The sequence below is a fragment of the Lutra lutra genome, chromosome X, assembly GCF_902655055.1.
Source record: "Lutra lutra chromosome X, mLutLut1.2, whole genome shotgun sequence".
In the NCBI taxonomy this organism is placed as follows: Eukaryota; Metazoa; Chordata; class Mammalia; order Carnivora; family Mustelidae; genus Lutra; species Lutra lutra.
In genome coordinates this window covers 84337318-84362187 of record NC_062296.1, presented here as the reverse complement: position 1 = coordinate 84362187, position 24870 = coordinate 84337318, and the positions used below count along the sequence as shown (strand labels likewise).

The 24870-nt window shown below is 50.1% G+C and overlaps 2 protein-coding genes across 2 annotated transcripts in view; one reads left to right on the top strand and one right to left on the bottom strand.

Moving 5' to 3' along the window:
- The first annotated feature begins 2122 nt into the window (after positions 1 to 2122).
- On the top strand, positions 2123 to 16087 carry PDHA1 (pyruvate dehydrogenase E1 subunit alpha 1). The gene is made up of 11 exons (XM_047715314.1): positions 2123 to 2305; positions 4826 to 4885; positions 5309 to 5482; positions 6673 to 6799; positions 7509 to 7600; positions 8501 to 8593; positions 9432 to 9587; positions 9750 to 9821; positions 11917 to 11984; positions 13331 to 13439; positions 13812 to 16087. Exons 1-11 carry the CDS (start codon positions 2252 to 2254, stop codon positions 13974 to 13976), a joined length of 1170 nt encoding a protein of 389 aa, XP_047571270.1. The 5' UTR covers positions 2123 to 2251; the 3' UTR covers positions 13977 to 16087.
- Positions 15714 to 24870, bottom strand: part of MAP3K15 (mitogen-activated protein kinase kinase kinase 15) — a 116455-nt gene continuing 107298 nt past the window's right edge. Inside the window, 9 exon segments of the mRNA XM_047715313.1 lie at positions 15714 to 15972; positions 15975 to 15992; positions 17057 to 17169; positions 18384 to 18603; positions 19448 to 19553; positions 20167 to 20352; positions 21095 to 21248; positions 21789 to 21948; positions 22723 to 22906. Coding sequence (XP_047571269.1) covers positions 15743 to 15972; positions 15975 to 15992; positions 17057 to 17169; positions 18384 to 18603; positions 19448 to 19553; positions 20167 to 20352; positions 21095 to 21248; positions 21789 to 21948; positions 22723 to 22906 — 1371 coding nt within the window. The 3' untranslated portion in view covers positions 15714 to 15742.

Genomic DNA, 24870 nt, shown 5'->3' with positions numbered 1-24870 from the left:
CCCTTTGTGTGAAAAGCTCTCCTTGGGATTTTGGCAGTTTGCTTCCTGATTGCATTCAGGTCTCTGCTCACATGTCCCCTCCTCAGAGGAGCCTTTCTGACCCTCCTCTTTATTCTCTATCCCCTCACCCTGTTTAATTTTCCTTCACACCATGTATTGTTGGTATTATATGTTTGTATAATATTTATGTGCACTTGTTAATTACCCCCATTAGATTATTAGCTCTGTGAGACACAGCCTATATTCTACTTGTTCCTTGCTGTATCCCCAGTGCCTCCAACAGTACCTAACACACAATCAGTTCTCAACAAATGGGTTAAATGAATGAATGACTTTATGTCCCCATGTCCTGCATTGTTCTTGGACACACAAATCAGTATCACCCCTGTGCAAGTAACTCCCAGTTTCCTGCTTCTAGCCATATGTTCCAGATTTACAACTCCAACTTCCTGGGGTACATGTACGGATAAGGGTTCCACTGCCACCTCCAGGCCAACATGTCCCAAACCATCCAGGCCAGCTGCTACTTGTGACCCAGGCATCTGACCTCTGATCCTTTGCCTTCCTTTTCCTTCACCCTTCACATTCAATCTGCAGCAGCATCTCACTTCCATCCCTACCTTTTAATGGCCCTGGTCACTCCTTTGAAGAGTGCTCTTCTCACGGTCACCTAGTCATGGAGGTGGGAGGAATCAACAAGGTCTCTCAGTTGACGCTCCTGCCAGTGTCAGATTCCTTCTTCTAACCATTCTGACAACTGGTCATGCTTTGAACTTTGGATTTGAATACTTTTGGTGACACCAGTAGGGAATCATCTCATGGGACAATTGTTATTGTTAGGAAATTCATTGTTATACTGAACTGAAATCCTTTTATTCACACACACGCACACAATAGCTCTTTCTCATGGAACATGGCTGGCATGAAAATGTGCAAAGATGTATCCAGTTCTCTACAGTTTTACTGTTTCCTTTTTTCTGGGTTTCTTCCTGACAGAAGGATTATATATACCTTACTCTGTTGAATTCAGATATGGTTGGGTGACTAGCTCTGGTTTACGGAAATTGAGAAGACATGTATCACTTCTGGGTAGAAGCTTTGAGAGTCAGCTGAAATGATCTCTTTGCCCTACACCGTGCTAAGCTCCTGAGAGAGGCTGTTGCATCTCTCTGAGTGCCAGAGGGAAGATGACATGGGGCAGAGCCCCAACCAAGCTCCGAGGGACCTGTAGTGCAAACAAGGTGACTTGAGTCATTTCAAGTTCTTGGAGTGACTGAAATATGAAGGTCAATGTTCATTATGTTAACAAAACACAACCTAGCCCACTCCCAAGTTAATCTGGCTTTTCCCCTCTTTTAATCATTCTTCACAAATTATAATTTCAGCCTCTCACCCTTCTGACCAGTCCCCTGGATTCCACCCATTTTTGACACTGTACCCCTTAAATGGAGAGCTCAAATCTGAACACCGTACCCCAGGTGAAATCCCAGTAGCCCACAACCAGCCTTTTGACCTGGGAACTCACTGAATAGCACCTAGAGTTGTTTTTTGTGCTTCTTGGCGTATGCTTTTATTATCAGATGTGTTATGCTGTTAACTCACGTTGAGCTTGTGAACCAATAACGAGAGCTAAAGGCTTTTTCCAGTGATCTCTCAAAATTTACCTGGGGAACCGGTTGTTAGATCGTAGCTCAGGTAGACAGGACGGCATTTTACAACGGTTACATGATCTCTTTAAAACAAGTTAGCAGCAGAACCATTTACAGAAACCAGATGTTCTGTCTTTTGGCTCCGACCATGCCGTAAATCTTCACCATCCCGTGCCCTGAGCGAAAGCTGCAAAAGTGCAGCACCGGCAGGTCTGGGAGCACCATAGGTCGCTAAACCCAAGAAAAAGGCCATTTTCCCGCGGGGCCCTGAAGGCGGGGCTTCACTTTCCCAGGCCGACGCGTTACGCATCCTCACCCTTCCGCGGCGTGGTGACGGAAGGAGCTCCCAGGCCCCTCCCTCTCTGGCGCCGACACCCACTGAGCGGCCGCGGGCCTTCTTGGTGGGCGGGGCACACCCTAGGAACCCTCCTGGTTGGCCTGCGGCCCGGCGCGGCGCATGACGTGTTTCCGTGCGTCTCGTCGTGCTGCGGTTTAGGCGTGGCGTCCGCTCCGGGCGCCTGAAGGAGACTTGGAGATTTGGGGGTCCCGCTGCTTGAGTCGCTGGGAGTCGCTGCCGCCGCTGCCGCCACTGCCGGCTATCCATGAGGAAGATGCTCGCCGCTGTCTCTCGCGTGTTGGGCGTCGCCCAGAAGCCGGTGAGGCAGCGTGGGCGGCCCGGGGTAGGGCGCTAGCGGGGCCGAGTTGGGGCCGGATCCCGGAGGACGCTGGAGGACGGCCCGGGTCTGGGGGCGCGCGGTGTGGCGCTGCGGAGCGGCCGGAGGGCCACGGGCCTTTTGTTTTGCCTTCGCGCCTGGCAGTCCGCTCCCGGCCCCGGGACGAGCGGCTGCCCGGCCCTTCGGCAGCGAAGTGGGGGAGGGGAGCTCTACGAGGTCCGCGGGGAGGTCAGCCGCGGTTTCCGGCACCGACTAAAGTAGGTGTGCTCCAGAAGTATTTGTTCTTTTACTGCGGATAGAAAAGGGGGCCTTGGGCATCCCTGAGGATCCAGTTGATCCTTCCCACCCATTTTAAATCTTCCTAATTACATTCTTCTTGATTGAGAGGCCGTGTAGTATGTTAAGAGCGTGAAATCCCGAGACCAGTTGCGTTCAAACACCTGCCTCACCATTTACGAGCCCTGTAACCTTGGGCAGGTTTTTTTTTTTTTTTTTTTTTTTTTTTTTAAATCTCCCGTGCTCGGTTACCTTCTCTCTGAAGAGGAGGTACTACGAGTATTCATCTCGTGGGGTTGTCGTGAAGCTGAAACGCGTGACGCGTACGTTAACCTTTCCAAATAGTGCCCGGTCCATCTGTGTTCAGTGGTATTTCGGTGCCCAGTTGGGTATACATTTGTGGAACACCTGCCCCCAGCTCTGGAGGGTTAAGTCCGGGTCATGCTCCCTAGAAACCACCTCCCCCTCGTTCCTCAACGTTGGGTTTTTCTTGGCAGTCACTTCAAGACCAGTCAGGCAGAACCTAGAGGAAACCGCCCTCCCCCTTAAACACAGACGCTTAGGGTAAAAGTAGCTAAAGAAAACAGCAGTGCTGCTTGGGAGGGTGGAAGGTTAGCACTATTTATGGCTCTAGCTTTTAGGTGCGCCTAATGCCTTCAAGCATTTTGATCTCTTGGTGTGGGGAGGTAGTATTACTGGGTACACCTAGCAGCCAAGCTTGACTTGCGCTTCAAGTTCTAGTAACTCCCAGGGTTTTGGGGCAGTTCTGCCTAGAATGTGCAGAGATCATTGAAAAGTAGGAAGTATACTCTTCTGGGAACCCCTTTGACTGAAATAACTACAAAACACAATTTGGTTCATCCGTTACTAGCATTTAATTGCAACTAGATCCATCTGAAAGTTTTATTTCTGTATATCACAAGATACATCCAGCCTTTCTTGAGCTCTTAATGTGTGCCAGGCTCTAGGCTATTTAATGTTCACATCTTCACTTTTTAGTTGAATCTAAGTAATGGAAACATGTTTTCAACTTTATGTGAGTGTCTTAGTTCTGAATCAGGTTAAATTTAAAGGGCTGCAGTAGAAAAAAACTTCTACAGTAGAAGAAAAACTGGTGTGTGCGTTTTCAAATTACTGTCACCTTGTGTCCCTAGGAACAGAGAGAAGTCATTAATACCAGAGGCTCATTTGCTCGGTTGCTCTACATACTCTTGCTTGTGTTTTCCATTCTTCCAGCAGTGCATTGGCATGAAATGCAAATTGCACTTCATCGCAGTAAAACTTTGGCCTCTTCAAAAGTCATATAATACCACCCAAATCAAATAGAAATGAATTTTGAGTTACAATAATTTGTTAGCTGGATAAAAGCAAGAGTGGACTACAACTTCAGTTGTACTTTTTGTGGTATCTGAAGAATGTGCTTGAGGTCTCCATGGAAAGAAGTCATGTCAATTTACATATCAGTGTTTGAAAATGTGGCAGAATGTGGCTAAAATAATACAGTAATAGCAATTGCTTAAATGTGTGTGGTCTAATCTGGACCTTAGCCATCACGTAGAGTACTTCTGTTGTGAGCAAATATATTCAGTTGAAGAAGTCGAAAGGAAACATTTCCCCGCTTTTTACCACCCAAGCACTAACAGCCACGCAAACAGCAAGAATGGAACACTGGTTGCAGAGAACATCTCTCCCTCCTGAGGCTTGTATCTCATACTTTGAGTGGTTTAAAATAGTTTGTTGTGGAGCCGTGTCATAGGATAGTGGTTTACCTGAAATGGGAATTGGATCATAGTTTTATATGAAGACTCATTCTGAAAGTAAAGTTTTGGCTTGTTCATTGTCTGGTTATGACTGCAAATAGCAGAAATAAACAAAGCCCACAGGTTATCTAGTCTCTTCAGTTTGGCCATTAACTTCATTCTGTTTTCACTGTAATTTCTTTGGAAACAAAATGGCCAAGTGGATGGGTTTGATTTTTGCCTCCTTTCTCTTTCTACTGTTAACTTCTGAAGTGGGTGTGATCATGTTTCATTGGCCAGAGCATGGATTCATTTTAAAGGCAAGATCTCAACAAAGTAAAGAGAGTGGAGGATACACTCGTGAATACGTTGGGGCTTATGAAAAATCCAGGACTGCATCTTGATAACTGATAAATAATAATAATGACTTTCAAAAATACCTGACAATAAAAAGTGCTGATACATTTGTATATTTTGGTCTTTCAAGGCAAGCAGAGTGCTCGTGGCCTCCCGTAATTTTGCAAATGATGCTACATTTGAAATTAAGGTAAGAGGTGTTTTGCTTTGTGTTAGTAATTTTTCCACAGGTCCACAAGGCCTGCGTCAGGCTCTCTGCTCAGTGGAGAGTCTGCTTCTTCCTTTCCTGCTGCTGCTGCTCCTGTGTGTGCTCACTTTCAAATAAATCTTAGAAAAAAAAAGTTTCTTTGGAAGTTTGTCTTTCAGCCTCTATAACTCATTTGACTCCCATGGATTGGGGCGGGGGGAGTCATCTTCGATTTCTTTCCTCTAAACTCGATCCTCTTGCAGAATGAGCTTTATGATTTAAGGGGTCAGAAGCAATGTGCGGCATTTCTTTTGTGCTCCTCTGCTGGTTTTTGAGTTAAATATTATCGCAGTGAGATAATAGATCTTACAGTGGGTTGTCCTTGTTTACATTGTAGTAACTGGAAGTTAACTGATTCCATTTCAGAAATGCGATCTTCACCGGCTGGAGGAGGGCCCTCCTGTCACCACAGTGCTCACCAGGGAGGACGGGCTCAAGTACTACAGGATGATGCAGACGGTCCGCCGGATGGAGTTAAAGGCAGATCAGCTGTACAAGCAGAAGATTATTCGTGGTTTCTGTCACTTGTGTGATGGTCAGGTGAGTGGTGGTTTTGTAGTAAAACCATGTTAGATGTAGGAGTTTTAAGTATGGTTTGTAGTTACAATTGCAGTTAAGTATGGTTTGTAGTTTTTCACCCTGCCTTACGCACCTGAAGGATTTGAGGCCAGCCTGTCAGAACACAGACGAGCTTGCGAGGCCGGCTCCGAAGCTCATGCTGAGGAAATCACACACACATCCCGCTGCTGGTGTCCAGCACCTTGATGGCTTTGTGATCACCTGTAGTGCATATACTTGTGGGCGAGAGGGTTTTCCCTTTGTGTTTTGTTTTTCTGGTTTAGGCCAAGGGTTACAAATTCAAATACCTGTGGGGACGAGCTGGGTGGAATAAATTAGTGAAGAAGGCGGGACTGCTCGTGGACTGGAGTGGGCAGGCCCCGCCCACCCGGAGACACCATCACTTAGTTCTAGCCAGTTGGTGTCATATGGAAATCTGGGGTTAATGCTTCCTGGTTTTGGTTCTTCAAGAGATAACAGAAGTTTCAATTCTATTTATTTTTCTTTATTTTTAAAAGATTTTATTTATTTGACAGAGTGCTCACAGGTAGGCAGAGAGGCAGGCAGCAGGGGTGGGGTGGGAAGCAGCCTCCCTGATGAGCAGAGAGCCCAATGCAGGGCTGGATCCCAGGACCCTGAGATCATGACCTGAGCAGAAGGCAGAGGCTTAACCCACTGAGCCACCCAGGCGCTCCAGTTTCAGTTTTCATATGAAATTCTCCCAGTTTTGTTGACATCTTATTCAGGAATTTTTTTCCAAATCACTGTACCGGCTTGAAACAGTAAATCTGTGGATTTCCAGTTGGTAGCTTCTGGCTTAACTTTTCACTCTGTTCTGTTTCTGATGAAAAATGGAGCTCCTGGGGTGCCTGGATGGCTCAGTGGGTTAAGGCCTCTGCCTTCGGCTCGGGTTGTGGTCTCCGAGTCTTGGGATCGAGCCCCGTGTCAGGCTCTCTGCTCAGCGGGGAGCCTGCTCCCCGCCCCCCGCCCCGCCCCGCCTGCTTCTCTGCCTACTTGTGATCTGTCAAATTTAAAAATCTTTACAAAAAAAATGGAGCTCCTGTTGTGGTTATTAAGAGTTCTACTGGGCCAAATTTTCATAATAGGCTAGGGATTTTTATCTAGAAATGTGTATGTTACTGACTCATTAACTGCTTCTTCCTTTAACGCAGGAAGCTTGTTGTGTGGGCCTGGAGGCCGGCATAAATCCTACAGACCATCTCATCACAGCCTATCGGGCTCATGGCTTTACCTTCACTCGTGGGCTTTCTGTCCGAGAAATTCTCGCAGAGCTTACAGGTTTGCTGTTGATTTTTAAAAAGGGGAAATTAGTGAAGTAAGTGCAGATTTCTCATATTAAGATGCTGTTACAGCTTAACGTTAAAACCTTTTTGAGTATGAAATAAAAGCCGCTCTCCCTTGTGGGGCTCTGATATATCTGTTGTGCTTTTTAGCAAACTATTTTTGAGGTCACCTGGCCCCTCAGGTGAATGTTTAGTAAGTCTAAAAACGTTAGCTTTATAAAATTAGAATACTGTTTGTCACTCAAGCACACCAGTAGAAATTAGCAGTCATAGAAAGAAAATTGAGAGTAGGAACATTCCATTGTATACAGTTTAAATTCTAGGAATCTTTTTACTATTCCCTTTGTTACCCCCCTTGACTCTTGAACTGTTCAGTGTACCAGTGCGGGAGAACTCAGAAGACGTAGCTGGCAAAAAAAAAAAAGAAAAAAGAAAAAAAAAAGTCCAGGGTATCACGAGGCTACCATCTAAAGGAGACTCAGTGGTTAGCGAGCTGGAAAACTCAAGGACATGGGACTGGATCGACCTTCCTGAAAGGACCAGGACATAAGGGTAGAATCTGTGTTTGCATAGAGGGAAGGGTGCTTATAGAATTGAATTAGCCTGTGAGTTCCAGCGGTTGAGCCTCTTAAGTAAATACTTGGGGTGTGGTTTTCCCTTGTATATTTGCGTTGATGTGTATGTGCACGTGCTGCCATTTGTAGGACGAAGAGGAGGCTGTGCTAAAGGGAAAGGAGGATCGATGCACATGTACGCCAAGAACTTCTACGGGGGCAACGGCATCGTCGGAGCTCAGGTGATCCTCGTGGAGGACGAGGATTGCCCGCTTTCCTAGATTTGGCCCTGGACCATGTCTTAACATGTCCTACCTGGGAGAGCTTCCCTTTCACGTATTTTAGTACTTTGGGTGCTGGGTGTATTTTAAAGGACCTGTTGATTCAGAGCTTACCGTTTGATCAGTTAATAGATTTGGACAGTGATTTAAAATTCTTCTTTTTAGGTAATTTTTAACATTTTATACGTAAGCAAGAACCCCTAGCAGCGGCCTATCCTGTCACCTTTTCGTTTATATTTAAGCACATTAATTGCTTTGTTACATCCACTTAGCCCTTCCTCCCCCTGCTATAGACTGTGGGTGCAGGTATCTGAGGAGGAAAGGCAGGTGATCAGGATCTTAGGGGCCACGTCAGTAATCAGTCCAGCTTTTGTGGTCATACAGTCCATCCTCTTTGTTCTCCTCAGTTACTGAATAATGAAGTTACAGCCTGGATGTGATATGTGAGTGACGAATCACTAAGTTCTCCTGAAACCAGCGGTAACACTATGTGTTAACTAGAATTAAAAAAAAAATGCAAGGAAATGAAGAATGGCGTAAAATTATAAAATTGTTTGCCTTTGTAATGTGCTGCTGCTGTATGTTAAAAAAAAAAAAAAGAGCTAGGTTTTGTACTTTGGCTCTTCAGTAGTTGAATCTTTATAGAAGTGTTACTGTTTAATGATTAAGGTAGAATTATTCATGTTGCTGTACCAGTTTGATTGCAATACTGGCGGTAGGGTAGTTAGGGGTAGGGAGAGTGTGGGGAGTTTGTGATGACAGTGTCATCTCTTAAATTCTGGCCAGGGCTTAAAATTCGGAGCATTACTTTCTCCTCTCATGGATGTCTGTGGTTCTTTTCTTGGTTGTCCTCAATACTAGGTGCCCTTGGGAGCGGGGATTGCTCTGGCCTGTAAGTATAACGGAAAGGATGAGGTCTGTCTGACTTTATATGGCGACGGTGCTGCTAATCAGGTGAGTACGTGTCTCTTGACTTGGCAGTAGTAACCCTTGTAGTTTTGTTTCCAAACTTGCGTAGTTCTAGTTCCATGGGTGGACAAGGAGTTTGTTGCTTAGCAGTTGAAGTAGCCGTTCAGGGCAGGCCGGAAGTGGGGTTTACGGCCGCATTACAGGTTTCCTTTGTTGGCGTGTGGTACAAGCGCTTCGTGCCGGCGCCCCGCGGAGGCGCTCTCCTCCGCCTCCGGGCTTCACAAACACTCTGTGGGTGATGGACCTTTTTACATCTTCATCCAGGGCAGACTAGCTGTTCCGCCAGTCCTGTAATGTGCAGACCTCTCTTGGATGCCGTGGCATCATCAGACTCCTCTCGTGGTTTCTGAGCCTTGGCTCGTACTTTTCCTGTCATGCTCTGAGTCCTCACCAGGCCATGGACAACACTGAGGCCCTGCTCCGAAGGCGGGTTCTCAGACAGCGGCTCGCTCTGTTACCCATTTATAGTAAAGCATAGCAGGAGGTAGCCACGAAGTTTTACATGTTGGTCTCTTCCTAACGTATTCTGTACCACTGCCTTGGCCCCACTGCTTGGCCCCACCAAAACAAGTGGTGGTGTTTGGTTTGTCACTTTGTTTGCAAAAAGAGATGATGCTTGTCGTGTCTTCCCCACCCCCCATCACACACACACACACACACACACACACTCCTTTGCCTTAAAAGCTCTGTTGTAGAAGGAGAAGCTCTCCATTTTTTGGGAAAGCTTTCATGCTAGGGAGAGCAGCGGCTGTTGGGGATGACGTAGTAGTCTATAGAAAAATAGCCAGATAAAACCACTTGAACTTCTTATCCACACTTCCAGGGTCAGATATTTGAAGCTTACAACATGGCAGCTTTGTGGAAACTGCCATGTATTTTCATCTGTGAGAATAACCGCTATGGAATGGGAACATCTGTTGAGAGAGCAGCGGCCAGCACAGACTACTACAAGAGAGGCGACTTCATCCCTGGGCTGAGGGTGAGGACACCTGGTGTGAGGCTGGGGCCACCCCTTTGTGGGTCCTTGACCGCCTCAGACAGATCGCAGAGTTCTCTGTTCTCAGCGCATGGATGGGTCCTGTAAAGTGAAAGTGGTCTGATGCATTTGGTTTATGCTTTGCCCTTTCCTGTGTCTGAACAGGTAGATGGAATGGACATCTTGTGTGTCCGGGAGGCAACAAGGTTTGCAGCTGCCTACTGTAGATCTGGAAAGGTAAGACTTTCTCTTGGGCCTCCGGGTCAGAGATTTCTGTTGACATTTACCTTAAAATTAAAAGAATGCCTCCCGTGTGTCTCTTACAGCTCATCAGGGGTGGCTGGCAATTGAGGTGTGTATAAGGTAGAAGCAGAGGCCAGTGAATCGGGTCCTTTTGTAAACACCATGGTCTTGGTAGCTCACCTCTTGGGAAGCATCCCTCGATGCCTGCATTTGGCGTGGCTCTCTCCTTTGAGCGCTCCTTCAGCATTATGCCTTGTGGTTTAATTCTGTGCCTCCGCCCTCCGCTCCTCCTCCCCATTAATCATAAGCCCCTTGACTGAGCAGATTGGCGAGCCTCACAGCGCTTAGCACAGAACTTTGCTTGGATGAGAAGCGTTCAGTGTAAGCTTGTCTTCCTTAAGTTAAATATGAGGGTTAAAGTGTGTCATCTTAGTCTTGTTTTTTCAGTCCTGAGAATCTTGACCTTTCAGGTAAAGTAGTGGAGGGAGAGGACACAGTGAAATTGGCTCAGGTACCATCAGAGCTAGTGGAAGGGTGTTCAGTTGGCGTTCACAGCCTAGGAAGCACGTCCCTGGGGTTTACCTTTCCGAGACATGCCCCGTGTGGTAAGACTGGGCTAGCAGTGATGCATGTGGGGAGTGGAGGAGGAAGGGAGATGGAGAGGGGCTGCACGCAAGGAGAACGGAATGAAACCGAGTATGTCGGAGGTGGCACTGAGCTCAGGAATCTACACTGGGACTCCCCAGACTAGAGGGCTGGGGCTTGGGGAGTATCATTCCCGTCCTCCCCAGTTCCTGAAAGAACGTGCAGGGTACAGACGTACATGGAAACACGATCACTGGTTTATTATTATAAATTTATTTCTGTGTTCATTCACAGCCTGATTTTGGAATTAGGGGAGCGTTTCGAAACCCCTTTAAGCTCAACCTTCTCTGTTTTCCAGTACCTCCTGGATGACAGAGAACAGAAAAAGAGGGAACAGTGAGGGATTGACAGGTGTCCGACGACGCAGTAAGCACTTCTGTGTCAATCAGCACAGTCCTTGAGTTAGGTCCCCTCGCCTGTAAAAGAGTAACCTAGGCACAGCAGTTAAGGGTACAAAGCTACTATATGTGACAGCCTGGTTTGGATCCCAGGCGCTTGGACTGAGAGCAGGGCCTCCCCGTCCCTCAACTACTACACCAAACTGCCCCAGGGATCCTAGATCTCCCTTCTCCCCTCAGTGTTCAAAGATGTCTTCTGGAAGACGGGGGTGGTATAACCAGAGGACGCGGTCTTGGTGGTCGGGCTGGCCGGCAGCATCACAGGGCTGCTACCCAGATGTTGTCAGTGAGAATCAACTTTGTCACACGCTAGCCAGACCTGTGCGGAGGTTGGGGTGTCGGCCTCTCCGAGGGTACATGAGGTAGAGATTGACATACAACCTAGCTTTAGTTCGCCTGTCCTGCACTTTCCAGCACACTTAGAGGTTTGCTTTTAGGCGTATTCTGCGAGATTGTGTTAGTATTTTTCTCTAGCTTTTTAAAAAGGCTCCAAATGCTTGTAGATCATTTCCTCTGACTGAGGGGGAAAAAGTAGTTTTATTGATCCTGAAGATAAAAACTATGCCCTCCCTTAGTGACATACCTGCTTTCTAATAGGTTTTTCTGTATTAAATCTCAGCTGTTTTATAGGATTATTATTTATCAGAGGCAATGCTGAGGAAAATTTAATGTCAGTGAGCTCTGTAACATGCTGGATGCTTTTTTGATTTTTTTTTTTTAAAGATCACAAGTAGGCAGAGAGGCAGGCAGAGGGAGTGGGGAAAGCAGGCTCCCCGCTGAGCAGAGAGCCCGATGCGGGGCTCGATCCCAGGACCCTGAGATCATGACCTGAGCCGAAGGCAGAGGCTTAACCCACTGAGCCACCCAGGCGCCCCAGCCTTTTTGATTCTTAATGAGAAGGATGAAACATGGAATACATAGGTATTAGCTAAGAGGAAGTTCTTGACAACTCAGCCAACTAATAGAGAATCTGATAAGAGAACATCTCTGACTCTGGAAGGATGTGCTGTGCCCATTGTCTCCGCCTCCACTGGGTTCTGTTTTAGGGGCCCATACTGATGGAGCTACAGACCTACCGTTACCACGGACACAGCATGAGCGACCCTGGCGTCAGGTATGGTCATGGGAAATCAGTGTGGGGTCCCGAGTGGGTGGGCCTCGCACGGTGCTACTCAGATGAAAAAGCAAAGCGTTTCAACATTCGCTTTGGAAGCCAGACACCAGGGGGCTTCATGCAGTGAAGTAGTTGGTGTTGAGTAGTTGTTCGACTCTTTCCCTGGAAGCATTCTGAAAATCCCTAGAATATGTAATCTGCACATGTTAACATGAGCAGCAGTAAACTGCAGAGAGGGGCACCTGGCCAGCTCGGGGTAGAGCACATGACTCTCGGATTTGTGAATTCAAGTCCCACGTTGGGGATAGACGTTGCTTTAAGAAATTGTAGAGAGAAATCGTTGCACAGAACAGGTTGATGGCATAGAGTATATATGTTTCCGGGCATGTAGCTTTTGTAGACGTTACCCCACCATAGAGCCAGAACTTGAAAACCTGGCTGGTATGGGGCGAGGCCACCTGGCAACAAGGGGCATTCAGTATGTTGAAATAGATCAGTCAAAACAGAATAGGTTACACTAGGAAGATAGTGGAATTCGGCACTTAGTAAGTGTGACAAATAGAAGTGGATTTAGTCCGAGTAAGCCTGCCCTGTCAAGCCTGGGAGTAGACTGGAGTTCGAAGGGAAAAGGTTACAAAGAGCAGCTTATGTGGAAAAATAACACTTGGTGTTTTCAGGAAAACAGAGTCCTCCCTTTTAGTGTTACTTGAAATAACAGGTTTCAAAGATGTAGGATGGGGATGTACAGTTGAGCCTTGAACAACACAGGTTTGAACCACGCGGGTCCATCTTACGGATTTTCAATAAAAACATTACTATTCGGTATTTTCTCTCACACTTCTGGCTTAAGAATACAGCATATAATACATGCAACATACACAATGTCTATTAATTGTTATTAGTAAGTTGTTTTTCGGGACTCAAAGTGGTAGATTTTCAGCTGTGTCCATGGCAGGGGTTGGCGCTCTGTTCAAGGGTCAGTTGTATTCTAGAATCAGGAATTAGAAAACCTACCGTCCAAGTTTTTGCCGGCCCCACTTCTCTGGGCTCCTCTGTCTCCTACTTGGCGGTCTGCGGTTCCTGCGACCCACCTAAATGGCACGTAATGCAGCCCTACCGCTCTCTCCATATCCTACATGTCGAGGAGCGCGGCACATACAGGCTTGAGCTCTGTTGTCAGAATGCCTGAGAAGCCCAAGGAATTGCCAGGGCAGAGTGCTCTGTGAAAGATACTAGAATGTTAGAGGCAGCGTTCTTGTATTTTGAGAACATAATGGCATCATGTCCCCGGGGAGAGCTCTGTGGCAGAGACAACTGTTCTGACCTACTTGTTTGCCTTCTTGTAGTTACCGTACCCGAGAAGAGATTCAGGAAGTAAGAAGTAAGAGTGACCCTATCATGCTGCTCAAGGATAGAATGGTGAACAGCAATCTGGCCAGCGTTGAAGAATTAAAGGTAGGCTCAACCAGTGTTTCTGCACCCAGAAAGCTGCCGTTCCTGGGGGAGCTGCCTCGGTCAGTGGGAAAGGATGGATTGTGGTGTCAGCAGGATATGAAGCAGTCCTATTTGCTTAACCTTGAAACCCAGCAGCACAGTTCTGTGTTCCTAAAAATAGACTTCAGGTATCCATCAGGGTTCCCAGTGGGGCTCCAAAATATTCCTGTGATCATTGCCGTTATAAACACTTCTTCAAAAATAGCAACCGTTAGTACTTCCAGGCCTAGAAGAGTTCTGGTTCCCTACTAGCAACAGGTTCCGAGTAGAACTAGTTGGTGTCCTAAGCGGCTGGTTATTTAAAAGCCTCTTGAACCATAATCTGATTTTTAGGAAATTGATGTTGAAGTGAGGAAGGAAATTGAGGATGCTGCCCAGTTTGCCACTGCTGATCCTGAACCGCCTTTGGAAGAGCTAGGCTATCACATTTACAGCAGCGATCCGCCTTTTGAAGTTCGGGGTGCCAATCAGTGGATCAAGTTTAAGTCCATCAGTTAAGGGGCGAGCGCACGTGATGGATGGCGACACCTTCAGGGGGCTCTTGGGCTCCATCTGTAAGGGACTCTGTTCTCAACTTCGGTAAGGAAGAAAACCCCGTAAGAAGAATGTAGGTTAAGGTAGTAAGTGCATGTGTTTTGTACAGTGTTGCATTAAAAGCTGTTACTGCACACTTCAGTACTTAGTGTGAATGTTATATAAGGTTATTTTAGATTTCAGATTATTTCCTTGAAATGGTTCTATTTCTTTTAATAACTGAAAAGCATCTGCTAAATAATATACAACTAAATCTAAAGCCATTCCTACCCTCGAGGGGCGTGGGAGCACTCCCTGGACCTTGCAGCGGCGCCTCCCCGAACAGCGAGCGCTCCGCCTGCTCACCCTCAGCAGCGTTGGGGCTGCAGCCGCGGCTCGGTGACCGTCTGCTCTCAAATACGTTATTACCTCCAGGCAGGGGGCAGAAGGACAACTCCATTTTTACTTTTTCAAAGATTTTAAGTTCTCTCTACACCCAGCTTGGGGCTCGAACTCATGACCCAGAGACCAAGAGTCCCACACTCCACTGACCGAGCCAGCTGGGTGCCCCAATGACACCATTTTTAAATAAGACCACTTCCTGATCATTTCAAAGGCCAAATAATTTAGTTTTCTTCATTTATACATTAAATACAAATCTATTTTCTTAATGGTTTTCTATTTACATTCATATCAAACATTAAATACAAGGCATATTCTTATCAATTTTATCTTAAGTACAATGCCAGTTTACAGTAAACTGTGGTCTAAAACAGTGATGCCCATCCCACCCTGTTACTTTAAACACCTGCTTCACCTTTCCAGTCCGTGCTATAGGGTGTATGGAGTTTTCCAGCACAGCTACATGGAAATTTTACAGAATTCTGTAATGTTCTGGGATGTCAAAATTAGAGTTCACTCGCTGTTCTCCCAATACATAAAGTTCTACTCACCTTTAAAACATGTTTGTAAGAGGTTTGAAAAAACAATCCAAAATCAGTAATTCTCTAAAACTTCAAGTTCTTAAATAAAGAGGTTTTCCTTGTGTAAACTCCATGGAATTCATGTGTATGTTACCAACTTTTTAACAACAAAGATGTCCGCTCAGCGCCCTCTGTCCCCTGGCCTAGCCAACTGGTTCAGCCTCATCTTGGGAGGCCGGGGACCGCTGAGCCCTTCTTCGGTACTGGGAGACCGCCGTCCAGAGCCTGCAGCGGAGACCACCACTGCGAAAGAACCGAGAGTCTGCTTTAGAGTCGCAAGAAAAGAGAAGTTCAGAGCCACACCACCGAGTAGGAGCCCTTAATGTCAAAAGCTACAGTGTACAATCCGAGACTTGTCTAGATGGCCAAAATGTGTTCCTGACTTAGAGCTCTGTGCCCTTGTCTTTGGGCTCCAGTAGGAGCGGCACGTGGCCTCAGAGGCATGTACAGGGCGGCCGGGTGCGGGGCAGGCTGAGGGGAGAAGAGCTGGGGAGGCTCGGAGGGCAGAGGACTGCTGCGGGGCGGGAGTTCTGGGGTTTCACGTTCCTCCGACTGGTACCCAGCGTTACCTGAACAAAACTCCAGAGCTAGAGGGGAAGTTGGGTAGCTGGTTTTCTGACTAAGGCCCAGATGAGAAAGGAAATTAATTTCATTGAGGGGAAGGCGAGCGCCACTTTGCTTTCTGCTGGTTTAGAAGCGCAATCACAGGAAAAGAGCCGTTTTCTATTACAGCGCTTTGAAGCCATTCTTCCCGCAGCCGAAGCGGTCTTAGATCTTCCTTAGTGACGTCGTTAAGAATATCAGACAGGGTGTAGCCCTCTTCACCAATCTGTAGCGTATACCAGACACAGAAGAGCTAAGCTGCTTTGTGGTAACGGCATAGGAATGTTTGCTTTGTCGCACATTTACCTTCTCTACTGTGCGCTCATCCGCTCCTTGCAGCTGTGACCAGTCTACGAGCTGCGGATCGGTTCTTTGCCCCTGAGACCCAGGAGGGGTGCTGGGTTCTCTGTAGTGTCTGCGATGAGGGGAAATTTGTTTTGTTGTATATTAATGTTTAACAGTAAAACTCTTCCAAAGTAACAAGTTGAATGGAATAAACTATTACACACAGCAGAAGCGTGATTTGAAAGGTTACGAATTAAACCTGTCTGAGCTGCTCTAATCCACGGCATGCAGTTCCTGGATTCACTGTTCAGAGATTAAAGGGACCACAGGTAAGGGTACTGTTACTTACTTGGGAACAGGACAGGCTCTGTGTCTACCACTTTTTTTTTTTTTTAAAGATTTTATTTATTTGACATAGTGAGAGCGGGAACACACAGGGAGACTGGGGGAGGGAGAAGCAGGCTTTCCACCGAGAGGGGCCCAAAGTGGGGCTCGATCCCAGGACCCAGGGATCATGACCTGAGCCAAAGGCAGACACTTCACCACTGAGCCACCCAGGCTCTCCTATGTGTGCTACTTTAAATGCTTATTCCAGTTTTTAAAATGCCTTTTCTAAGAAGTCCCATCCTTAGCTACGCTGGAAATCAAATGAGGGCGTGGAATTCAGTACGGAGACGTGGTGTCCGTGCTCGCCCCTCCCACATCCCAAGAGGTGGCCGGCTGCGGCTCTTCTGTAAGTGCCATGAAATGAATTAGGTTTACTGAGGTTTCGTTTCTGCAGTCAGTCACCCTTTTTAGGTATGCAGTGCTGTGAACTTCGATGAGGAGTCCTATAACCATCCGCGTGACACGTTTCCATCGGCCCGGAAGTTCTTGCGGCCCTTTACCGTCGCCTCCCCACCCCCGCCATCGCGGTGCTTTCTGTCCCTCGAATTTTGCCTTGAACGGAGAATTGCGTCCATATTCTGTATCGAGGGACTCGGTGTGTAGCCCTTTCAGTCGGCGCTCACGGAGCATAATGCATGTGTGATTCACGCACGTTTCTGAATGTGCCAGTTTTTCTATTACTGAGGAGTATTCCAGAGCATACAGTTACTCTCTAGTAAAGCAGTAACTGTGGCAAGGCTGACTAGAACATTAGCCACATTTCAGGTGGTCTCACACACAAGTCCAAGCAAGTGAAAACTTACTCACCAGTAGGTCTGAACTGTAACTGAAGATGATACAGTTCTCGAGTTTTCTGCCCTAGGGTTTGCCGGAGAAGATTCTGGTACTCTCTTTCTTTCTGAACTAGGTGTTCTAAAAGTCTGGTTGAGAAAAAAAGAAAGCCATTACTCAGAGCCTAGTGCCATTCAGTTCAGCTCAAACACTGGATGAACCTTAAGAGATTGGGGCAAAGAAAACCAAATCACACAATCCCAACAGTCTGGTTTCAGCCTATACCTGGGCCCCTCCCTTACGTTTCCTCCCCTTGAAAACAAAGACCAGCACTCAGGGCTCGGGCATATTTTGTCTCAAAATGTATCATGAACCAGATGACCTGAGGGTGATCAGTAAACTCTGCCAGGAGGAGCTGGTGCTGACAGCTTGGCTCCCTGAGTCTCATCAAGTCGCTGGAAGGTGCGTTCGGGCTCCTTCCCCCTCAGAGGGGGAAGCCAAGGAGCTGGCAGCCCGGCAGAAAGAGGACGCCAGCAGGGGGACTACACCTGCGGACACTGACGGAACCCGGGACTGTGCTAAGTGCTTCGCAGGCGCTGGTCTCCCACACTCAGGACCGAGCCAGGGCCCCCAGGCACCACCGCCCCGGGGCGGGAGACACCACAGCAGCCGGCGTGTCCGCGAGCTAGGGCCCGGCGGCCGTGGAGGAAGGACGTGTGTGGCGGCCACCTGCGGCCGCTGCTGGCTGTTAGTCCTACTGAGAGCGGAAGGTGGCAGAGGGACCGGCAGCCGTGCCGGGGAAGAACCTCTGAGCCTGCAGGTGACCGTTCATATACGTGCGGATTCTGAACCCTGCCGGGCAAAGTCTATCAACTTCTGCATTTGTCATACCTTAAAAGCTTTCAAAATTTTGCCCCCCTCTACCTTGCAGTTTAAACTCCAGGTCTCTCAAAAATTAAAACAAACACTCTAGGTCTCTCTCATGAGAAAGGATTAGATCTGCCTAAGGTCCTGCTTCAGAGCTTGCCAGCGCGCACACAACGTTCCTTCCGCGACACGCACACCCGGCGCCGCGTCTCCCTGTTCCGTGTTCCGCGGCGCGAGCCGTGAGCGGGCCACAAGGCAGCCTCTGGAACCAGCACTGTCTAGTCTGCTCTGCCTGTGGGTTGGGTTTTCATAAGTCCACTCAGGATGTGATTGCCCAGAGCAAATGACAATCCTTTCATTCATTTAACATTTTAACAACACCTACTATGTGCCAGGAAGTGAATTAAAGAGACCAGCTCTCTTGGGGGGAGGGGGGACCCTCAGCAAGGCCACAGATTCCCTTACTGGCCCCCGTGATCTTCCCACCCCTGCCCACCTGTTGGTCTCCTGTCTGAGCTCGCCCAGCTGGAGGCTCAAGTGCTGGTGTTGGAGCTGTTGGGGCTGGGGGGCACCCGCCGAAGGGGGGCTGCTCCCTCTGAATGCCACAGGTGCCTGCCGGCCAGGCGGGTCTGCCTGGGGATAGTCCTCTTCTGCCTCGTCAGTGTCCTTATCCACCCCTTCGGTCTCCGAAGCAGGCTCAAAGTGGGCCCGGAGCTCTGCCAGAGGATGGGAGAGAGAGGAGCACGGTTAGGCAAGGCCAGCCGCACAGTGTCGCTTATGTCCGGCGCCAGCACACGAGACTGCTCGGAGGCCGGCCCGGCTGGTGTGACGCTCCATCAGGGGACAGCTGGCGTTACCAATGGGGAGGACATGACTTTGCTCCGTTCTCTGCAGTGAAAAGATGATCACCCCCAGCTTATAGAGGACCAAACGGAGGCTGATGTTAAATCATGCAAGGACAGTCTTTAAAATGTACAACCGGGCTTCCTGCCGGGCCTGGATTCTTCCTACTAAAGAAAGGCACCTGCTTGGAGTGGGGCGTAATGAAGTCAAGGGGCCTAACAAGCTCCCCGGGGAAGCGGCGGGGACAGGGAGGGAGCCGAGTCGAGAGAGCAAGCGGCAGCGTCAACAGAAGCCGCTCGGAGCCTCCCTCCCCGGGATGAAGTCAGCACAGGAGAGCGGACCTGGGCCTTACACTGCTCTGACATTTCGCAAGAGAGTGCAAATGAGAGTACAACCGCCTGAGCCACCACAGGAGGAGTCTGCCAGGAGATGGAGCCACTAACTCAAGCCGTTCCGAGCATGTGAGAGGGCAGCCTGCCGGACCCTGGCCCTCAGGCCCGGGCTCCCTCTCTCAGATCACAAGCTCCGTCTCCACGCGGGCTCCTTGGCAATGCCGGGAGGGCACCTAAGTAGGGCTCCGGAAGTTCTTAGCATTTACTGAATTGCAGGGAAGTATACAGCTCAGGTGGGACGGAGAAAACAACTGCTGACCGCAGAGGATACTGGTGGTCTCTTCCATAGCCTGGGCCTGACCTTGACCCAACAGGCAGCACTTACCTGGGATGAGGATGGTGACCGCGGCCTGCACCGCTCGCCGGATGATATTGTCCATCGCAAACATCCAGTGGGGCCTAATTAGGTGGTTCCTCAAAATCTTATTTACCTGCAAATCACAAAAATCCAGATTTCTGGTCCTTGTAAGAAAGAGGAGTTCTTACTCATTCTAACTAACTTCTACTCTGAAATAAAATGTCAACCACACTGCTCTGTGTTTCTGCCTGACTTCCTGTCTCTTCCAGACAGAGCCTTCCTGCAAGCTGCCCCTGAGTCGTGCTGGGTCCGGGGGCCGGGCGGGGATGGCATCTCCCACCCCGGGCCTCTTCACTGTATATTCCAGGAGCGTTTCCTGAGCACCTCTGAAAGGTCGGGCTCCTTCGCTGGGGCGTGGGACACAGAGCTGGACCAGACACGGGGGCAGGCCAGCCACAACTCACATCTGAACAGACACGTAAGCTTAAACCCCGCACCACCTCAGCTGGCAGATGCCACCTGCCCCCAAGTCCTCGAAGTCCTGCGCTTCTGCTCTCGTTCACCTGTACGTGCCTACTCTATGTTCAGAAGGAACTCCTGAAACTAAGGGTTTAGGCGTAAGCAGGTTAGATGAAACAGGGACTATGGCAGAAAATGGTAACTGAACTCAGTGGTCCTCGCTTTGAGCCACTTCAGTGGGTTTCCTGACTTCTAGCACGTTGTCTAGGGCCAGACAGAACACTTACAGCATCCTGAAATCCAAACAGTACCAGATGAATCTGACTGATGGACGAGCTGTCAAAGTCCAGGTCCGCCTTCAGCTTTGATATCGTGGAGGCCATCACTCTGTGCTCCGGGGAGCGGATGAAGTCCCTCAGGATCCCAATTATTTGCTTGATGTGGCCAACCGAGAGATGCAAGTCTTCCGAACTCTGCTCGCCGCCCCGCCCCCCCACCAAAGTCACTTTCATTAAGTTAGAGAGGGAGGGGAATTCCAACAAGTATTACGTGGGCACCCAGGTGAGAAGGGGTCTGTTTCTGGAATTCCCTCTTGTTTTTCAGGTGGCTCCTCTCCTCCCTGGGAGACACACACACACACTAAACCCCTCTGGGAATGGGTCCGTCCTCCTGTCGAACCCTGTGCAACTGCCCCGCCCCTCCTTGTTAGAAGGCCTAGTTCATAGAAGGGCAAATGGCCTCTTCCTAAAAAAGAACTTCCCGCTTCCAAAGTTAGTTAAAATGCAGATATTCTGATCCATAACCTTTCTCCACAAAGCAACCGCTCTCCCAGCTTCTGAGGACAACTCTGTCCCGCAGCTGGGATTTCAAAACGGGGGATTCACAGGAGTGAAGGGCAAAAGCAAGGAACCCCTGAGCTTTGTGCTGCATTTGGCTTGTTTTCCACCAGGGGGCAGCACCGCTCCATCCGTGCCTGGGTTCACTGCAGTGTTCCGCAAATTCAGGCTTCAGGGGAGTCTTTTTTTTTTTTTTTTTCCTTCCTATTTTCTTTTGTCTTGTTGGAAGAGGGAAGGTCATTGGGAAATACTTATGGTCATTACTGGGACTGCGCAAATGTTCCAGGGTAGCAGGAGCCTCGGTCCCATGGGGACCTGTTCCAGGACCTGGCCCCGGGCAGAGGGGGCGGGATTAGCTTCTCCCCTGACCTGGCCCTACCTGTGCCACACACTCCTGCAGGTTGGAAGCCACTTGGTTCTGCTCCTCCCAGAGGATTTTGTACAGGATGGCACGGCGCTCGCTGTCCTTTCGCAGCAGGAAGAGGCCCGGGTCCCTGTCCTCTGGGGACGAGGCTGAGCTCTCATCAGGAACACTGCAGACAAACACAGGCGACAATTGTGTGCGTCCCAGGACAGTCTCGAGGGTTGGATGCCACGGGGGAAGGGCCAAGGGGGGTTCCCCTGCTGTCCCTACCAAGGTGAAACTGTAGTCTGATGGAAGAGAGATGCGGTGTTTTTTTTCTAATCCGAGGAGCACCAGTTTTGGGAAAGGGAGGAAAAAGGCAGGATGGGGAAGAGTGGGGAGAAGGGGGAGAGAATAAGGGGACAATTAAGGGGATGATGGGAGGAGAGGCAAAGGGGATAGGAGATAAGAAGAAGTGTGGAGGAAGGTAGCAGGGGGAGGGAGGGGGGAGGGAGGGGGGAGGGAGGAGGGAGAGTTATGTAAGTGGCTGCGGTGAATGTTCAGCCCGCTGCCTTTCTTGCCTGCACCTTTGGCCTATTGATGGCGCAGAAAGCAATCCAAAGCCCTTGGTGGCTGTCTGGTTTTGACCTAGGAGGTATTTGGCCTCTGGTGAATGCAAGCACACCCCTCCCACCAGAGGCCCAGAGTGGAGAGAAGGGGTGGGCCGTACCTGAGCAGGTGGCTGAGCCGGTGCTTAGGTGCCCGGACCTTCTCGAAGAAGATATCCAGCTGGGCATCAGAGTCCGGGGAGACAGAGCCATGCTCACTGCTGCTGCTGCCCACGGGCTCCCCGGGCATGGGCAGGGCTAGGGCGGTGCCCCGGGGACTCTCTGTATGGGGAGAGAGAAGGGAGGCGGGGTGGGGGTCTCAGACAGCCCCTCAGGCCAGATGACCCATGCAGGGGCCGGCTAAGTCTGTGCTGCTCTAATGGGCCAGTCCAGTCCATCACCCAGGGGTCCCTGAAATGGAGGCTCCACCTCAGCGAGTCTGAAATAGGAGCAAGGCTGCATTTCCAGGCCACCCACAGGAAACGCTGACACAGCGAGCCATACTGGGAGTAAGACGCTGAGCCTCTGTGTCCTGGCTTCTGACTCCATCCAAACCAGGCAGAAACCAAACAGCTTCCTTGGCAAAGGCCATTTTTATGTCATTCTTGGGTAGGACTCACTGCCCTAGAAGGGGTCCCTTGGCTTCTGTGGCCTGGGGGACAACTGCTACAGGCAAACTCCCCCGATGTGCTCCTTAATCAAGGTCGGGGGCAGCACAGGGTCGGGGGGAGGCCAGGCCCTGCATGCAGGGAAGACCCCAAACCCCAGCCAGGGCAACCTCTGTGCCTCCCTCCTTGGCACAATCCCAAAGGAAGAACTTTACCAAGGGGGTGTACTGCTGTCACTCGAGGGGCTCCCTGCACCTGTCAGGAAATCAAGGGCCATTCACTGGCCGGGGTGGGACAACTCCCACAGCCGCTGCTCCCGTCCCTGCCACTCTTCCCAGCAACAGGCGCCACGCGGGAGCTCGGTGTGCTCAGTGACGGAGGAGCCCGGGCATCGCCGTGCCCCGGGACGCCCGGCACCCCTGCCCCCGGCCGTCCGGGTACACCTCACCTGCCAGCTTGAAAGCAATTCGGTTCTTCTTGCCCTTGTTCACCTGCCTTAAGAAGCCCGCTTGGAGCAGCTCGGCCGCGGTGGCACGTTTGTGGGGGTCAGGCTCAAAACAGGATAAAATGAAGGCTCTGGCATCTGGGGAAAGGGCTTCTGGAATCTCAGGGTGGATCTTAAACATCCCCACCTGCATTGAAGGGAGAGGTGAGCGATGTGGCTGTGAGGCCTCAGCACACCCAGCTGCACAAGCCTTCAATACCGAGTTCCTCCCGCCACCCCGCCATGCTCGAGGGGCCGGCCGAGACCGCCGTCACCGACGTGCCCGCCTGGCTGCCCGGGACTTGGCCTTGGCCGTGCCCAGCAGGTCTCAGGGAAAGTGGCATCAGAGGAGTTTCAGAGCCTAGGCCTTAAGAGGTCCTTGTCCTCTTGGAGCCCTGAGACCAGCAGGGAAGGAGGCTCCACAGTCTGGGCTTGGAGGCGGGGCAGCGGGGAGTGACTGAGCGCGGGCCACAGGGTTTCGGCTCAACAAGAGGACAGTAGCGGAGAGAACACTGTTCTGGACTCCGGCCCTGGCCCCGGCAGACCCGCGGTGCGCACTTTCAGGCTTATTAAGGGAGCAGAGCTCACCTTAACTGTTTTGGCCACAATCAAATACAAGTTTTTAGGTCGAGTGTTACATTTTGAGAACACGGAACGCCGGACGGAATATACCCCCCAGATGGGAGATGCAGGACACACGACACGGGGCGCCCCTCCCCTGAGGGGCAGGAAGGGAACGGCCGGAGGGGCCAGAGACAGAAATTCTCAGGAGCCCCGAGAAGAAAGGAGCGGCCTGCCTCCAGAGGTCCTCTGCTGTCACTCCGGGGGCCACAAACCCGGTGCCCTCAGACTAGAGACACTGGTTTTCTCCCGGCTTCACTCGAGCTGCTGCCAGGGTCCCCCTCCCCCCGAAACCTGCAGTAGCTCAGTCGTCGCCTCTTCCAGCTCCCGGAGGTGGTGGCTCAGGGACGCCTCACCCTCACCCCGGCCTCCCCGGGCCGCCGGGTGTCCTCACTGCGCCCTGCTCGGGCCCTGCCGCTTCCCTCAGCACCGGCCACTCTCCATCACGCCGCCGCGGGCTCGATCCTCCCAAACCGCAGCTGCCCCCGTCCCGGTCCAATGCAAAGGACGGGGAAGGTCACTGCTGTACCCCAGCTCTGGAGTTCAGGGTCCCGTTGAGACTGTGGGTGCCCTGCATGCCAGCTCTGGGACGGCTTTTACAACGACGTAGTGCACACCATCTGCTATCCAAAGTCCCACGTCTTCAAAACCCAGTGAGAAACCCAGACACAAACACAGACTCATGTGGCCTTTGAGCCTTGCCCAGTTTAAGGGCAAACACGCATTCAAAATAAGAGGCCACATCCTCCCTGGTGAAAATAAGGGGAGACCCCCCTCTTTTCTTAGAACACTTACTTTAAAAAACGTGTAATTTCAAGTTCTTGGTCTCTGTGAGAGGCATGTGAATCTTTCTAAAAGCTGAATAAACCTCTTGCCAAGAATGTCTTTTTCAAGGACCTGGGGCCAACTCCTGGAAATGCCAACATCAAGGAAGAGACCTCCCCATCTCCCAGTTTCAGTGCGAAGGGAAGAGCCTAACTAAAGTAATGACTTGCTCCAAAACTACCTCCTTTTTTTTTTCCCAAAGATTTTACCTATTTATCAGAGAGGAGGAGAGGGAGATGGGGGGAGCGAGCGAGCACACGCATGCGCACCCATGCATGTGCACAGGGGGAGGGGCAGGGAGAGAAGCAGGCTCCCCGCAGAGCAGGGAGCCCGACGACACGGGGCTCAAACCCAGGAGCCTGGGATCATGACCTGAGCCGAAGACAGATGCTTAACTGACTGAGCCATCCAGGTGCCCCCAAAAAAACTACCTCTCCTGTCTTAAAGGTTGGAGAACTTTATTTTTCCTTTGGGTAAAGCCAATTAGCTAATGCAAACAGTCATCCCAATTGCCAGGTTTCCCCCCTCCTCCCCGGACACACTAGTGTGACCCGTGGCGCTCTCCAGTCTGCGCACGGGAGGACTAGTCCTCATTCCCTTTGCAAACACAGGTGTAAAGGGCAGCACTGCTGGGCTGAAGAGGACACATCCTTTCTGTCTTAGCTG

Bases quoted from the DNA above. Each gene is read 5' to 3' on its own strand.
- PDHA1 (XM_047715314.1), top strand. From the start codon at position 2,252: ATGAGGAAGATGCTCGCCGCTGTCTCTCGCGTGTTGGGCGTCGCCCAG. The intron at 6,800-7,508 runs GTTTGCTGTTGA...TGCCATTTGTAG, and splicing joins AATTCTCGCAGAGCTTACAG to GACGAAGAGGAGGCTGTGCT. The intron at 13,440-13,811 runs GTAGGCTCAACC...TCTGATTTTTAG, and splicing joins CCAGCGTTGAAGAATTAAAG to GAAATTGATGTTGAAGTGAG.